This window comes from Symphodus melops (assembly GCF_947650265.1).
Source record: "Symphodus melops genome assembly, chromosome: 20".
Taxonomy (NCBI): domain Eukaryota; kingdom Metazoa; phylum Chordata; class Actinopteri; order Labriformes; family Labridae; genus Symphodus; species Symphodus melops.
In genome coordinates, this window is record NC_136710.1 from 16,815,556 (window position 1) to 16,832,776 (window position 17,221).

General features: G+C 40.6%; 2 protein-coding genes and 2 long non-coding RNA genes across 6 annotated transcripts; all 4 read left to right on the forward strand.

Annotated features, from left to right (window-relative positions):
- Nucleotides 1-1,883: 1,883 nt before the first annotated feature.
- On the forward strand, nt 1,884-4,042 carry LOC306841902 (uncharacterized protein). Of its 2 annotated transcripts, XM_079371937.1 has the most exons (6): nt 1,884-1,987; nt 2,737-2,805; nt 3,284-3,438; nt 3,550-3,666; nt 3,750-3,793; nt 3,889-4,042. In XM_079371937.1, the coding sequence occupies exons 3-6, from the start codon at nt 3,339-3,341 to the stop codon at nt 4,000-4,002; spliced, it is 375 nt and encodes a 124-aa protein (XP_079228063.1). In that variant the 5' UTR covers nt 1,884-1,987; nt 2,737-2,805; nt 3,284-3,338; the 3' UTR covers nt 4,003-4,042. The 2 variants fall into 2 exon arrangements, 1 of the variants encoding a protein (XP_079228063.1); XR_013781609.1 differs by lacking the exons at nt 1,884-1,987; nt 3,284-3,438; nt 3,550-3,666; nt 3,750-3,793; nt 3,889-4,042 and adding an exon at nt 2,522-2,604 and having other exon boundaries at nt 2,737-3,122.
- On the forward strand, nt 1,888-16,131 carry LOC306841903. Of its 2 annotated transcripts, XR_013781610.1 has the most exons (4): nt 1,888-1,957; nt 6,376-6,402; nt 7,155-7,476; nt 16,043-16,131. It is a non-coding gene; the product is annotated as an uncharacterized lncRNA (long non-coding RNA). The 2 variants fall into 2 exon arrangements; XR_013781611.1 differs by lacking the exon at nt 16,043-16,131 and having other exon boundaries at nt 7,155-7,513.
- On the forward strand, nt 7,535-12,020 carry LOC306841590 (uncharacterized protein; the record flags this gene model as incomplete). Its single annotated transcript, XM_079371533.1, has 4 exons — nt 7,535-7,771; nt 11,551-11,731; nt 11,832-11,947; nt 12,003-12,020. Coding segments are annotated over 4 exons (552 nt in total), but the record flags the coding sequence as incomplete, so codon positions are not given.
- LOC306841905 lies at nt 7,996-8,554 on the forward strand. The gene is made up of 3 exons (XR_013781613.1): nt 7,996-8,077; nt 8,161-8,204; nt 8,304-8,554. It is a non-coding gene; the product is annotated as an uncharacterized lncRNA (long non-coding RNA).
- Nucleotides 16,132-17,221: the final 1,090 nt, after the last annotated feature.

Genomic DNA, 17,221 nt, shown 5'->3' on the forward strand with positions numbered 1-17,221 from the left:
ACCTTATCCACAGCACTCCAGCTTGTTTATCGATATATTTCTGGGTCTTCACTGCCAAAGCCGATTTCTCTGGATTTGATGTCCTTCAAGCCCAAAAAGATTACAAATCTGCTCTTTTTAAAAAAAAAAAAAAAAGTGAACTAATCTTACCATCTTTCACTCACCAGTTAAAGGTGTCTTTGTAAGTTTCTCCTGCATTGTGATGTACGATATGACACACTTTACCAGTAAGTCTTATTAACAACTGACCGTCAACAGAGACCACACAATGCTGCTTAAAAAAAAAAAATAAATTAAATAAATAATAAAATACATGTAAATTGTACTCTGTTGTATTGGTTCAAAATAAAAAAAGGAATATTACCACTTACTGGTATTGATGGACATCACCGTGTAAGAGAAGCTTTGTTTGGTACAGAATAAACAGAGACATTTGGTTTCTTAATAGAATGGTTTTATTGTAAAAGTAAAAAAAAAAAAAAAAAAGATGCAATAATATCATATGCATGTTTTTTTCTAATAAAGAGAAAAACCCAAGCTACTTCACAGAAACTTTTTTGTCCATCGCTTCTATGACAACAATGAACCCATCTTCCAATGGCCAGAGGCGCCACCAGAAAGCCTCCATGAGAGTGGCCAGGTGGGGCCTTTTTGAACAGTCCAGGCGAAGATGTCCAGGCGAAGATGTCTCAGTCGTAGCGACCTGAGGCTAAACATCCCTGAGGGCTCGAGAGAAGACGTCCACACTAAAGGTCTGCAACCTGACCCAAGCCCTCCGGAACCAGAAGCCTGACGTCAGGCATGGGCTCGGGTTGGTTTGGGACGTGGAACATCACCTCACTGGGGGGGAAGGAGCCTGAGCTTGTGCAGGAGGTTGAGAGGTACCGGCTAGATATAGTCGGGCTCACCTCCACGCACTGCTTGGGCTCTGGAGCCCAGCCCCTTGAGAGGGGACTCCATTGTTCTACTTCGGGACTTCAATGCTCACGTGGGCAACGACAGTGAGATCTGGAGTGGGGTGATTGAGATGAACGGCCTCCCTGATCTGAACCAGAGTGGTGTTCTGTTATTGGACTTCTGTGCTAGTCACAGTCTGTCCATAACAAACACCATGTTCGAGCACAGGGATGTCCATAAGTGCACATGACACCAGGACTCCCTAGGCCGGAGGTCGATGATAGACTTTGCGGTCGTGTCATCTGACCTCCGGCCGTGTGTCTCGGACACTCGGGTGAAGAGAGGGGCTGAGCTGTAAAGCTGGGAGTAGAGTCGTGGTCTCTCAACCTGAAGCTCGAGGGTTTGATCCCCGGCTGAGCAAGATGTCCGATGTGTTCATGGGCAAGTCACTTAATCCCACGTTGTTCCCGCTGCTTCAGTGGAGGCGTATGAATGGATTAGTTACTTCTGATGGATGATACGACTTTGCAACCACTGCCATCAGGGTGTGAATGTGTAGGTGTGACCTGCAGTGACCAAGCACTTTAAGTAATCAGAAAACTATAAAGCCCCTAGATAAGCTCAAATCCATTTAGCATTCCTTATGTAAGCCCACCCTTTGTGTCCGGATTTGGTCTTATTTAGTTTCATATTTCAGACTTCAGATTTATATCCTGGTGTTGCTTGTTTCTCTTGTGTGTTTTGTTATGTTTCCTCGTAGTCTTCAGTGCTTCCTTTTTGTTTTGCAAACTTTAACTTCTAATGTTTTGTTATATTCTTGAGTGCTTTGTGAGGTTCTGGATTATGGGTAGTTCTTGTCTTCTGTGTTTCTTGTCTTGTATTTTCTCTCTGTGTGATTACCCTGATTGTCTTCACCTGTGACATTAGTGTCACCTGTGTCTGATTACCCCAGTGTTTATTTAGTCTCAGTGTTCCTGTCAGCTCATTATCATATGTTGCTGTTGAATGCTAGTTGTCAGTCTTTTCCTGTTCCTGTTGGGTTCTTGTGGCTCCTAAGGTTGTTTTTTTTTTCAGCTGGACATTTTGAATAGTAAGTGTTTGATTTTTTTGTTTAAAAAAAAATAAATAATAATTCTTGACCTGCATTTCCGTCCTCCTCCTGTTTTCCTGAATTGTGACCTTTGGCCCTTGCGTTGGGGGCATTAAGTTAATTAAACAGGACAGATTCTTCCTAAATAGGCTTATTTGAAATAATTCCCGCAACATCTACCGTAACATCAACTTGAAATTATTATCTCCTTCTTTAAGTAAACGCAACCAGGCTTGAGGCTTATGGTACAATCTTTTGTCCAGCAGAGGCTTGGTCATAAAATCTGTTGAGGGTAGTGAAGTAGTGACCACCTAAACAAGGAGGGAAGTGATCCAATTGATGAAACACAATCACATATTTTGGAACAAATAAGAAACCTGGTGAAAATCTGCACCACGTCCATTACACGTCAGAATGTTTGGCCCCTAATGGAGGGAGGATGTGATGTTCCTTATATAGGCATATTGTGTCACTTCTCTCTGGCCAATCAAATTTTGTCCTCCCTCTGAAGAGTGAAGAGAGCTCTAAGATGTGTTTCATTCGACACAGTAGTTTGAACACGATGACACCTCTTGTGATTGTGTTCTTCCTTGAATGTCTGTGCTTGGGGGAGATGGGTGAGTTCTGTTTTAGAATTGTCTTATAGGCTGTTTGGTCACTTTTCATGACATTTACTTCCAATTTTGTGCTGATTAAGAACATTTTTACGATCTGTACTGATTTCAGCTATTTGTGTTTCTTACTTTTAGCTCAGATGTCGGATCCAAGATCGATCATAAATGGGCGCCAAGAGAGTAGATTCATATCGGCGACTGTTGGTGAGGAGGTCACTTTGCATTGTTTCTATGAAGGTGATATAGCAACAAAGTTTTACTGGTACAAACAAACTCTGGGACAGAAACCTGAGCTCCTCTCTTCATTCTACAAATATGACAAGAATGCAAGTTTATACAGTGAATTTCAGAATAATCCACGCTTCACACTGGATAATAAAGTTGGTCATAATCATCTAAAGATCACAGACGTGCGCATCACAGACACGGCTACTTATTACTGTGCACGTAGCCATACGTCCATGTTTGAATTCATGGAAAGCATTACTCTAAGAGTAAAAGGCTCAGGTTTGAACATTCAACTGTTGATCGATCAGTCAGCATCTGCGATCACCAAGCCAGGAGGCTCTGTGACTCTGAACTGTACAGTCCACACTGGGACCTGTGATGGAGAACACAGTGTTTACTGGTTCAGAGACTCTGAAGAATCTCATCCAGGACTCATTTACACCCATGGAGACAGCAATAATTTGTGTCCGAGGAAGCCCAACCAACAAACCTGTGAATACAACTTACCAATGAAGAACCTGAATGTTTCTCATATTGGGACGTACTACTGCGCTGTCGCTTCATGTGGACACATTCTGTTTGGAAACGGGACCAAGCTGGACTTTGAAGGTATGAACGTTTTTTTGTTGGCATATCAAAGGAACTCATTGTTAGTGCCTGAACAAACTTATCAGGGAAAAGTGAACGTATGCAACATCTCTGTTCCTCTTGTCTGTACAGATTCTGCAGACTCTTCTTTCCTCTGGAAGGGAGCTGTGACATTGACTTCCATGCTCTCTGCTTTACTGGCCTTCACACTCTGCATGATGAACAAGAGGAACAGCAGCCAATCTCCAGGTAGGACTGTTTAGTTTTGAAAGCTCATGTTGTCTGTGCAAAACTTTTTAATGAAAAAACTGTTTTCTTTGCGTCTCAAACAGAGTGTGAAAAAAGCTTTTCAGCTTCATCGACCGCCACGGCAGAGGTGAGCTCACCTACATTACTCTCTCATACTGTATTTATAATTTTATTAATATTTAATTGAATGAAATGGATTGTCAAATATATATTTGTTACCAGGGTTACCAAAACACGGACCACCTTTATTACGCTGCTGTCAACCTGACCAACAGATCAAGAGGTCAGAGGGATCCAACCTGGAGTGAGTGTGTGTACCACGGCTTAAGGAGCTAAAACTGCACCTGTTACATTTGTGCTTATTTCTAAAGTGATGCAGATTTCATTATCTGCACATTTCAAGAGTTAATGTAAATTTGGATCAATGGGGTCTCCAGGAAATGTAACTGATGGGTTTTTTTCTTAATTGAAGCAGGTAAAACATCCTCTGAAATCATCTTTATATAAATAGTTCTTTTCTTCTTTCTTTCTTGTGAGTAAGGAATGCATTTTTGCATATTAACCTCATTTTGAGGTTCCATTAATAGATGCTGTAGAAGCTTGAAAGGACTTGTTGTAAACAGTTTTCTTTTTGTCCTCGTCAGACTTTAAATCAGCAAATATGTTTAAATTGTTTGACAGACTGGATCCAAAACTGTTAATTAACATGGAATCACAATGAACTATAAACAGTGATGGCTTGCAGTCAGAAGATATTGATTTTACATACTGTACATCTTTAGTTAGTGCAAAGGGTTCGATCAAGGCTTGCCTCCAAAAAATCGAGCCCAAACCAACCCGAGCCCGTGCCTGAGGTCGGGCTTCGTGTTCTGGAGGGCTTGGGTCAGGTTGCAGACCTTTTAGTGTGGACGTCTTCTCTCGAGCCCTCAGGGATGTTTAGCCTCAGGTCGCTACGACTGAGACATCTTCGCCTGGACATCTTCGCCTGTACTGTTCAAAAAGGCCCCACCTGGCCACTCTCATGAAGGCTTTCTGGTGGCGCCTCTGGCCATTGGAAGACGGGTTCATTGTTGTCATAGAAGGGATGTACAAAGTTTCTGTGAAGTAGCTTGGGTTTTTCTCTTTATTAGAAAAAAAGATGCATTTTATATGGTAGCTTTTTTTTTTTTTTTTAACTTTTACAATAAAACCATTCTATTAAGAAACCAAATGTCTCTGTTTGTTCTGTACCAAACAAAGCTTCTCTTACACGGTGATGTCCATCAATACCAGTAAGTGGTAATATTCCTTTTTTTATTTTGAACCAATACAACAGAGTACAATTTACATGTATTTTATTATTTATTTAAATTTTTTTTTTTTAAGCAGCATTGTGTGGTCTCTGTTGATGGTCAGTTGTTAATAAGACTTACTGGTAAAGTGTGTCATATCGTACATCACAATGCAGGAGAAACTTACAAAGACACCTTTAACTGATGAGTGAAAGACGGTAAGATTAGTTCACATATTTATTTTTTTAAAAAGAGCAGAATTGTAATCTTTTTGGGCTTGAAGGACATCAAATCCAGAGAAATCGGCTTTGGCAGTGAAGACCCAGAAATACATCAATAAACAAGCTGGAGTGCTGTGGTTAAGGTCACATTGCACAGGCCATGTACATCATAATAATTAAGTAAAAGTGATATATATTTGAGCTTGACTCCACCCTGAACTGCTACCTTATCATGGTGGGGGAGTTTGAGCACTCGAATGACCCTAGGAGCTATGTTGTCGGGGGCTTTGAGCCCCCAGCAGGGTCACCCAAGGCAAACAGCTCCTAGGTGACGGGTCAGACTAAATGCAGTTCATAAAACCTCTATGATGAAAAACACAAATAGGACCGTGACGTCGCCCGGCATGGCGGAGCCGGGGCCCCACCCTGGAGCCAGGCCTGGGGTTGGGGCCCGCAGGAGAGCGCCTGGTGGCCGGGACTTTGCCCGTGGGGCCCGGCCGGGTTCAGCCCGAAAGGACGACGCGGGCCCATCCTCCTGTGGACCCACCATCCACAGAGGAAGCCGTAGGGGTCGGGTGTAGTGTGGATCGGGCGGCAGTCGACGGCGGGGGCCTCTGCGACCCGATCCCCGAGCGCAGCTTCTGGCGTTTGGGACGTGGAACATCACCTTACTGGGGGGGAAGGAACCTGAGCTTGTGCAGGAGGTTGAGAGGTACCGGCTAGATATAGTCGGGCTCACCTCCACGCACTGCTTGGGCTCTGGAACCCAGCTCCTTGAGAGGGGACTCCATTGTTCTACTTCGGGACTTCAATGCTCACGTGGGCAACGACAGTGAGATCTGGAGTGGGGTGATTGGGATGAACGGCCTCCCTGATCTGAACCAGAGTGGTGTTCTGTTATTGGACTTCTGTGCTAGTCACAGTCTGTCCATAACAAACACCATGTTCGAGCACAGGGATGTCCATAAGTGCACGTGGCACCAGGACTCCCTAGGCCGGAGGACGATGATAGACTTTGCGGTCGTGTCATCTGACCTCCGGCCGTCTGTCTCGGACACCAACTGATTGTCTTCACCTGTGTCATTAGTGTCACCTGTGTCTGATTAACCCAGTGTTTATTTAGTCTCAGTGTTCCTGTCAGCTCGTTGTCATATGTTGCTGTTGAATGTTAGTTGTCAGTCTTTTCCTGTTCCTGGTGGGTTCTCGTGGCTCCTAAGGTTTTTTTCAGCTGGACATTTTGAATAGTAAGCGTTTGCTTTTTTTGTTTAAAAAAATATTTTTTCTTGACCTGCACTTCCGTCCTCCTCCTGTTTTCCTGAATTGTGACCTTTGGCCCTTGCATTGGGGGCAATACGTTAGTTAAACAGGACAGATTATTTCTAAATAGGCTTATTTGAAATAACTCCTGCTACATCTACCGTAACATCAACATTAAAATATTATTTCCTTCTTCAAGTAAACCCAACCAGGCTTGAGGCTTATGGAACAATCTTTTGACCAGCAGAGGCTTGGTCATAAAATCTGTTGAGGGTAGTGACCACCTAAACAAGGTGGGAAGTGATCCAATTGATGAAACACAATCACACATATTGGAACAAATAGAAGCTTAACCAAGTCAAGAAACCTGGTGAAAATCTTCACCACGTCCATTACACGTCAGAATGTTTGGCCCCTAATGGAGGGAGGATGTGATGTTCCTTATATAGGCATATTGTGTCACTTCTCTCTGGCCAATCAAATTTTGTCCTCCCTCTGAAGAGTGAAGAGAGCTCTAAAGTGTGTTTCAGTCGACACAGTAGTTTGAACACGATGACACCTCTTGTGATTGTGTTCTTCCTTGAATGTCTGTGCTTGGGGGAGATGGGTGAGTTATGTTTTAGAATTGTCTTACAGACTGTTTGGTCACTTTTCATGACATTTACTTCAAATTTTGTTCTGATGAAGAACATTTTTACAATCTGTACTGATTTCAGCTATTTGTGTTTCTTACTTTTAGCTCAGATGTCGGATCCAAGATCGATCATTAATGGGCGCCAAGAGAGTAGATTCATATCGGCGACTGTTGGCGAGGAGGTAACTTTGCATTGTTTCTATGAAGGTGATATAGCAACAAAGTTTTACTGGTACAAACAAACTCTGGGACAGAAACCTGAGCTCCTCTCTTCATTCTACAAATATGACAAAAATGCAAGTTTATACGGTGAATTTGAGAATAATCCACGCTTCACAGTGGATAATAAAGTTGGTCATAATCATCTAAAGATCACAGATGTGCGCATCACAGACATGGCTACTTATTACTGTGCACGTAGCCTTACGTCCATGTTTGAATTCATGGAAAGCATTACACTAAGAGTAAAAGACTCAGGTTTGAACATTCAGCTGTTGATCGATCAGTCAGCATCTGCGATCACCAAGCCAGGAGGCTCTGTGACTCTGAACTGTACAGTCCACACTGGGACCTGTGATGGAGAACACAGTGTTTACTGGTTCAGAGACTCTGAAAAATCTCACCCTGGATTTATTTACACTCATGGAGACAGCAATAATTTGTGTCCGAGGAAACCCAACCAACAAACCTGTGCCTACAACTTACCAATGAAGAACCTGAATGTTTCTCATATTGGGACGTACTACTGCGCTGTCGCTTCATGTGGACGCATTCTGTTTGGAAACGGGACCCAGCTGGACTTTGAAGGTATATTTTGTTGGCATATGAAAGGAACTCATTGTTAGTGCCTGAACAAACTTATCAGGGAAAAGTGAACACATGCAACATCTCTGTTCCTCTTGTCTGTACAGATTCTGCAGACTCTTCTTTCCTCTGGAAGGGAGCCGTGACATTGACTTCCATGCTCTCTGCTTTACTGGCCTTCACACTCTGCATGATGAACAAGAGGAACAGCAGCCAATCTCCAGGTAGGACTGTTTAGTTTTGAAAGCTCATGTTGTCTGTGCAAAACTTTTTAATGAAAAAACTGTTTTCTTTGCGTCTCAAACAGAGTGTGAAAAAAGCTTTTCAGCTTCATCGACCGCCACGGCAGAGGTGAGCTCACCTACATTACCATCTCATACTGTATTTATAATTTTATTAATATTGCATTAATTGAATGAAATGGATTGTCAAATATATATTTGTTACCAGGGTTACCAAAACACGGACCACCTTTATTATGCTGCTGTCAACCTGAGCAACAGATCAAGAGGTCAGAGGGATCCAACCTGGAGTGAGTGTGTGTACCACGGCTTAAGGAGCTAAAACTGCACCTGTTACATTTGTGCTTATTTCTAAAGTGTTGCAGATTTTATTATCTGCACATTTTAAGAGTTAATAAAATTTGGATTAATTGGATTTTCAGGAAATATTTTTTCCCAAATTGAAGCAGATGAAACATTCTTTTATTTCTTGTGAGTAAGAAATTCATTCTTGCATATTAGCCTCATTTTGTTTTCAGTTTAATTAATTGATGCTGTAGAAGTTTTTAAGGCCTTGTTGTAAACTGTATTTGTCATTTTCAGATTTTAAACTATGCCAATGTCTTTTTTGTGTAAATTGTAACCTAGAAATTAAACTGTTCATCTGAAATAACTATAAACTTGAAGCAGTGTGTTTGCAGTCAGTGGATGAAGTTGACTTCGCTTACATGATTTAATAGGTTCCTGAGATGATCAATAATTAGCTCTCTGGCATTAGCCAGGGTCAACTCGCATGTTACTTTAGTCTGAGCGATTATCAGCAGTGTGTGGGTTAGATCATGGCTCGGACCAAACGAGCCCGGGGTTAAGGCTAAATGGGGCTTGGGTTGCAGATCTCTAGTGTATAATGGGGGGGAAATGCTGCACTCAGCTTCTTCAGAGAGCTCAGGGATTTTTAGCCTCAGGTCGCTGCTCCTGAGACATCTAAGCCTGTACTGTTTAGAAAGGCTGCTCTAATGAAGACTTTCTGGACGCTCAGCTGGCCATTGAAAGACTGTTTTGCTGTTGGACTTTGTCAGTCAATACTCAGGTTTTCTGATAAATTTGAATGATGCAAATCTGCTCAATGGCCAAAGGGGCCAGATGTCATTCATTGCATTGTACTCTTGTTTGGCAAGTAATCTAAGTACAAGATGTGTGTACAGAACCTGGGGATTTACAGTTTAGAAAGGGATCTTAGCATTCAACCTACCACAGTCAACTATCAACCTTTTGTTTGTATGATGGAGCTGATTTTCAGCAACAAATGCACTTCACTTTTTTGATTTGGTGGCCTTGAGAAGTAACATGATCAGAGCTTGTCATTTTGAGTGATAATTCAACTTTTCTGGGGGGTTTTGTCTCTGTCAGAACAGCTACCGTTTTTAGCAGGAAGTGGAAGAGGTCTGCCCTCACATAGACGAATACCACAAAGCATCCAAAAACAGTTGTTTACCTGTACGCCAACACAAGCAACACTGTGAACGCAATTTCTTGACTTATCAAACTTCTGTGGAATTCTATGAAAGAAAGTGGTACAAACTTTAAACTTCACCAAGTTCCTCAATGACAGACTCATAGGCTTCTCAGTGTAGTACAGAATAAGACGCACATTATAGTAAGCGAACCCACAAGTATGATGGTGATTTGCTATATTACGTTGCATGTGTGTCAGTATCACCTTCAGCCTGCATGTATACAGCAGGACAAGTGGGGCAGCAGTTCCCGGGTGGGGAACCAGAGGGTCGCCGGTTAAAGTCCTGGCACGGAAGAAGTCTAGAAATTGGTTTGGTAGCTCGAGAGGTGTCAGTCCACCTCCTGAGCACTGCCGAGGTGCCCTTATGCAAGGCGCCAAACCCCAAAACTGCTCTGGGGCGCTTGCTGTGGGCAGACTCCTCAATCTGAGACCTCTCCATTAATGCATGACACTAGTATCCTGTTTGTGCATGAGTGTATTTCGGCCTGTGTGTGTTCATGTCCATTAAACAGAATGTAAACTGAATTTCCCCTCGTGGGATTAATAAAGTATAAATTATATTAGAACCTGTTAGTTCTAAATGATGCGTACTGTATTATTAATCTGCAGTTATTCGCGGTCTCATTTAATTGGTTCTTAAAATGGTTGAAAAGCTAAATAGCATTGGGCTATTAGCTTACATTACTTGTCAGTTTTACTACGGTGGCTCAATAAGTTCGGGCTGAATAGGCAGCAAAAAGGCAAACTCCAACTGTGAATTAAGCAAACGTAACAATTTCCATAGTGAAGATAATGTTCCTGGTTTAAAACAAAGACAATGCTTGGATTGCTGAAGCAACGTCTAGGTTTACATGGATTTTTACTTGTATCCATTAAATATGGTAATGAGAAGGGCAGGTCAAGAATACATACATACTGTATATTAACAATGAACACAAATTAGATGTGCCCTGATATGTATGAAATCAAATTAAGATGAGAATAAAAGTTTTATGACAACACTTTTAGACTTTACTGTACAACATTACTGTAAACTCTCTATAATCAATTTTAAACATCCTACCACTATCAAGTTATATTCTTCATATAACTCTCCCCAAACAAACTACAAAGTACAGATGTCAGTGAACATGTGATCTTTTGTTTCCTGAAGAGGACGTATTGTGTCACATCAGGCTGACCAATCAAATGCAGGCTTGTTATTCAAGAGTGGAGAAGGTATTGAGAGTCTTTTCATTCAATACAGGAACTCCAACACGTCAACATCTACAATGTTTGTCTGTTTTCTGATCCATTTGTTCTTGGGGGGAATGGGTAAGTTGTGTTTTTAAGACTATACTTCTTAAACTTCCGTTTTTCAGATTTCAGAGTATTCTTCGGCTCATTGTTTGACATCTTATTACTGATTTTGTACCTATTTTCTCTTTAATTGACTTCAGCTCAGCTGCCTGATCAGGAACCATCTGTCTCTGTTCATCAAGAAAAAAGTTTTGTCTCATCTAAAGTTGGAGACACTGTGACTCTGCGATGTTTCTATAAAGGTGAAGATTCAGCATGGCTTTACTGGTATAAACAAAGTCTGGGTCAGACACCGAGGCTTATTTCTACCTTCTACGTGTACGATACAAAAATAACTTTCCAGGATGAATTTGCAGACGAATCACGCTTCAAACTCCAAACTCAAAATAAAACAAATCACTTAACAATTTTGAATTTGAAAGTTTCAGACACAGCTACTTACTACTGCGCAAGTAGTTTTAAATTTGTATTACATTTTCTGGAGGGAGCTGTAGTCAGTGTAAAAGACTCAGGTTGGAACGTCCCAGCTTTAATCCATCAGTCAGAATCTGAGACCATCCAGCCAGGAGGCTCTGTGACTCTGAACTGTACAGTCCACAATGGGACCTGTGATGGAGAACACAGTGTTTACTGGTTCAAAACCTCTGAAGAATCTCATCAGGAAATCATTTACACCCATGGAGGCAGGAATGATCAGAGTGAGAAGAACTCTAAAACACACACCTGTGTCTACAACTTACCAATGAAGAACCTGAATGTTTCTCATGTTGGGACGTACTACTGCGCTGTCGCTTCATGTGGACACATTCTGTTTGGAAACGGGACCCAGCTGGACTTTGAAGGTGGTTAGCTTGAGTCATTCGAGTTGTAGTTAATTGTAACTCTTGCCCAAACTTAGAGATGAAAACCCTAAAATCTGTTTCCAATGTCGTCTCTCGACAGATAACGTGACCACTCCCGCTTTAGTGTACGTCTTGATCGGAGCTTTGATATTCACCACCATCCTGGTCGTTGCCCTGGCTTTCTCATTATTCAAGAAAATCAAGGGAAACATCTGTGTATGTAGAGGTAAGTGTTACATTTTTTTAGAGTTTTGACCCATTTTATTTACAGATTTTAGCTTTACAGTAAAGGTACATTTTGTGTTTCACATCCAGAGTCTCAGTCAGGATTATCTGCTCCATCAAGTGGAGACGACGAGGTAAATGTAATCTCTTTTCAACCTTGTGAACATGTTCATAATTTCTACAGAGGACTATATAGTGATTTAATTTGTACATTTCTGTATTGCCAGGGCAACCTCCTCTATGCTTCTGTAAGTGTTCATCAGCCTGATCGATCGAGAAGACAGAGAATCAAAGAAAAGGATGATTGCGTGTACTCGAGTGTGAAGCTCTAGGATTAAGCATTTCATGACATTTAAATTTTTAGAAACAAATCTCATCTACAATTGACATGATGCTGTTAGTGCAGTGATCAATTATACCCGAATCAGTGATTTTATTTTATCACTAACAACCACGTGGAAATAAAAAGCTTTGACTGTATTCATTATCTTATTGGGGAAGCATGATCTCTGGTTTTAGTCATTTCAGTGTCACTGTTACCAGGACAAATGAAACATTTTGCACATCTCGGTCATTGATCTGGTTATTTTGTCCTTTGGATGTTATTTAAAGAGAAAAGGCAAGAAAAAGATGTCTCGGACATGGGGAGTCATTTTTTAAAATTTTGAATCATGAATAATTGAGATTTTTTTGTGTTTCCAGTGCATTAAACTTGACAACTATTGGTTTATTGAAAATAGTGTTGAGCTTAATAACTCAAACGATTATTTTGATGTAAAAGGAAGTTAATGTGGGTTTTCCTTCCATTACAAAAAAATCATGAAAATGAAATCTTTGTACCTTTTTTCACTTTTGCAATAAAGCAATTTCATAAAGAAATCTAAATTCTTTATTTTGTACCCAAAAAAATCTGTTTTTACACAGTGATGGCCATCAATCACGGTGAGTGATAGTGGTTCTGAACCTATATGTATTTATATAGTACATTTCCATTTGACATCAACAAATGTTTGTTGAAGCGTTGTGTGGTCTCTGTTTGTCAGTTGTTAATGGGACTGTTCACTGCTAAAGTGTATCATATCATACATCACAACACAGGAGAAACTTACAAAGACAACTGATGATTGATAGCTGGTAACATTAGTTAAAATTATTTAAGAAAAAAAAAAGGAGCAGATTGTGTAATCTTCTTGGGCTTGACGGACATCAGATCCTGATAAATCGGCCTTGGCAGTGAAGACCCAGAAATATTTCAATAAACAAGCTGGAGTGCTGTGGATAAGGTCACATTGCACAGGGGATATATATATATATATATATATATATATATATATATATGCTAAGAAAAGACTCCTTCCACATTTACCTTCGCATTAATATGAAATATCTTAATGATAGTACGAATTTCTGTGAATACGTTCAGTTTGGTTACACTGTGTAGAGGTGACTTTGATGTTTGCAGACTACGAACTATTCTGAGAAGCTATGACCATATTTGAAGAGAAACACGTTATATGAGGTATCACAAAAGTATAATGTATGGCCTCAGTAGACCGTAGAATGAACTGTTCCTCAAATAGAGGTTTGACATTTAAAGAGTAAAGGTGATGTGATTCTCCAGACCATGTATATCCAAAATGGGAAGGAATTTATGACACCTGTTGTACTGTATATAATGGCTCCACACTTTGTCTATCTTTCAGCCTGCACAGAGTCTCAGTGTTGTCTGTTAGATCAGAACCACGGTTGTGATATGATGCGTTAATATTATCCAATCTGTTGATAGTCAGCTTTAGGGACATTTATATCATTCAACCCATCACTTAACTACCTTCTTTGTGAAAACCCAATACGCTTGAGGCTAAAAGCAATAATCATAATGACTTCATAGAGGGGTAATGAGGCCAATAGCAGGATAGGACCTCTCATGGAGTCTATAACTGGTGGTGGTGAAGACAAAAGGAAGTGATGAGTAGTTGGTTTCTGATGTATCTGACCTCCGCTGAGCTAGAATTAGGGTGACTGGGTCGGGGGAGGGTCGGGGATTATAGCAGAATATGATTGGTTTATTACTTAAAGAATGAACGCCCATGATCAGCTGATCACCAAAGCAGGGAGAGACAGGAAGTGTGAGGGGGAGTGGTTAAATTGAATGAAGAGATGAATGAATATGTGACAGAATAAGCAGTCTCCCTGGTTGATCTTACCCTGAGCTCCATTACATGGCTGAACAAACAAGATGGCACCTGGATTAATGACTGGTTTGATCATGATTTTTTTAATTTTTTTTTTGCACCACCAGAAGGTACCTCCCCAACAACCATGGCATTTAAAAAAAATAAGTATAATCTTCTGTTATACCACGTGTGGCTGTGGCGACACTGATTCATTTTGAGATCATAACTTATATACCAAATTTAAAGTCTTAAATAATTACAGAAACTTCTATATCAAAGCTTCCTGATCAAATCAAGACAATATTGAAGGCACTGGAGAAGGACGGAACCTCAGTCAGTGGTTGGGGTTTTTCATTGTCTTAAAGCAGCATTGATTTGTTAAATCTCTGTCCCTTTAAGTTGTGTATCAAAGAGATTCAGAGCCACTCTGCCTTATGTTAGCTTTGGACTCAAGTCAAAACTAGAAGTGGGAACTGCAGATAAAGGCACCACTTGAACATAATTTAGGAGCTTGAGCGTCCCTTGTTAGATAGCTCAACCTTTCCTGCTGTTGTTCGTACTCTAACAGTGTGGTCACACCTCAGCTGTTTGGTTCATTTGTCGGATAGTTGCGTCTGTTTTGGGGTAGTGTGAATGCTTTACAAGTTTTGCTGTTTTTTCAACAGTTTTTTTCTTTGTCTGTAGTTCCTGCCTCTTTCAGTGGAAAAAACTTTGTGGTTTTCTGTCACAATCTCTTTAGATAAAGACCACTTAAAGTTATCTGCAGCTGAAAAGACTTCTTCAAATATCGAAGCAAAACAAAGTAAACAGCGGTCACATTAACCGAAGGTGTCTATAAAAAAGTAAGTTAACCTTTGCTATGCCTTCACTTTCTTCCTCTTTAGGTGGAAAAAGCTTTGTGGTTTTCTGTCATGTTCCTTTAGCTGAAAACCACGTTAACACCAAAAGAAAAAAAATTGCAACACTATAACACAAAAGAAACCTCACATCTTCACTCTTGACTACAATTTAAATTTGGTTTTGAAAATCTCTTTTTTTTTTCAAAACGATAACAGATATTTGTGTTTTTTACTCAAACTTATACTTATACTTACTTATTCAGTAAATTAAACTCATTTCATTAAGTCTCATCCTCATCGAAGGAATGTAGTGACGACGCAATTATAGAATAGCTTATCTAAATAAGTAAACACCAATGTTGTTTGTTCACCTTAAATTGCAAAAATTGAAATACCCTTGGCCAAATCGTATTTGTTTTCCTGCGGTATTTCAAAGAAGAACATTTTTCATCTGCAGTGATGTGTCGTGTCACTTCTCTCTGGCCAATCAGATTTTGTCCTCCCTCTTAAGAGTGAAGAGAGCACGAAGATGTGTTTCAGTCGACACAGAAGTTTGAACACGATGACACCTCTTGTGATTGTGTTCTTCCTTTTATGTCTGTGCTTGGGGGAGATGGGTGAGTTATGTTTTAGAATTGTCTTACAGGCTATTTGGTCACTTTTCATGACATTTACTTCAACTTTTGTGCTGATTAAGAACATTTTTTCAATCTGAAATGATTTCAGCGTTTTCTATTTCTTACTTTAGCTCAGACATCGGATCCAAGATCGATCATTAATGGGCGCCAAGAGAGTAGATTCATATCGGCGACTGTTGGTGAGGAGGTCACTTTGCATTGTTTCTATGAAGGTGATTTAGCAACAAAGTTTTACTGGTACAAACAAACTCTGGGACAGAAACCTGAGCTCCTCTCTTCATCCTACAAATATGACAAAAATTCAAGTTTATACGGTGGATTTGAGAATAATCCACGCTTCACACTTGATAATAAAGTTGGTCATAATCATCTAAAGATCACAGATGTGCGCATCACAGACACGGCTACTTATTACTGTGCACGTAACATTAGGTCCGTGTTTGAATTCATGGAAAGCATTACTCTAAGAGTAAAAGGCTCAGGTTTGAACTTTCAGCTGTTGATCAATCAGTCAGCATCTGCGATCACCAAGCCAGGAGGCTCTGTGACTCTGTGATTTATTTACACTCATGGAGGCAGCAATAATTTGTGTCCGAGGAAACCCAACCAACAAACCTGTGAATACAACTTACCAATGAAGAACCTGAATGTTTCTCATACTGGGACGTACTACTGCGCTGTCGCTTCATGTGGACACATTCTGTTTGGAAACGGGACCCAGCTGAAGTTCAGATGTGCGTTAGTATTTTAGCAGGGATTGTCTTTTTTATGTTAAAGTACAAGTCTGCACATTAAAACACTCATGTCTCTCTACAGATGAGAACACCCTTGACCTGGTGTATATCTTGAGTGGAGCTTTGACTTTTACCGTCACCTTGCTTGGCGGTCTTCACCTATGTAATCTACAAGAGAAAGAGCTGCAAATGCAAAGGTACGTTCACCGCTTTCCTTTCTTAACAGTGTTGATCACATGATACAGTTTAATAGTAAAGGATCTTTTTCATCATTTTCTAGAATCTGGTGCAAGAATTTCGGCTCCCTCCACAACAAATGAACAGGTACTTTATGATTCAATTCACTTTTCTCCCAAATTAAACAGTTTAAAAACTAGTTTCATAAATCTGGGATGTTTTGCGAGCTCTCCCAGAGAGAAAAAAAGGTTTCCAGGCGCACGGCAAAGTCCACCACTTGTTTCCGTGCAGCTGAGAAGTTCTTTCTACCATCAGTTGTCACCATGTGGCGTTTGTAATCCTGCTAGTTGACCTCTCGTCCTTCTGTTATATTGAAGTAAGGAAGTACGGGCCCTCAGCACTCAAACCATTTGCCAAGCCTTTCCACCAGTTGTATGGCCTGCAGAACAGTCCTTACATTTAACCATCTGTATGAGCATGTGATAAAAATCTTGAATCTTAATGAAAGATTCTTTGAAACAAGCTACAATTGCAGCTAACAAAGTGTATTCTCTCAACTGTAGACCACTTTCTTTAAATGTATGGTTATGATCTAATGAGGGAGTAAAACTGTAAAGAAGTGTTGCTGGGGCGCTGATGGCTGAGCTGTGAGGTTGCATCACATGTACAGAGGCTTTAAACCTCCGATGAGGCAGCCCCT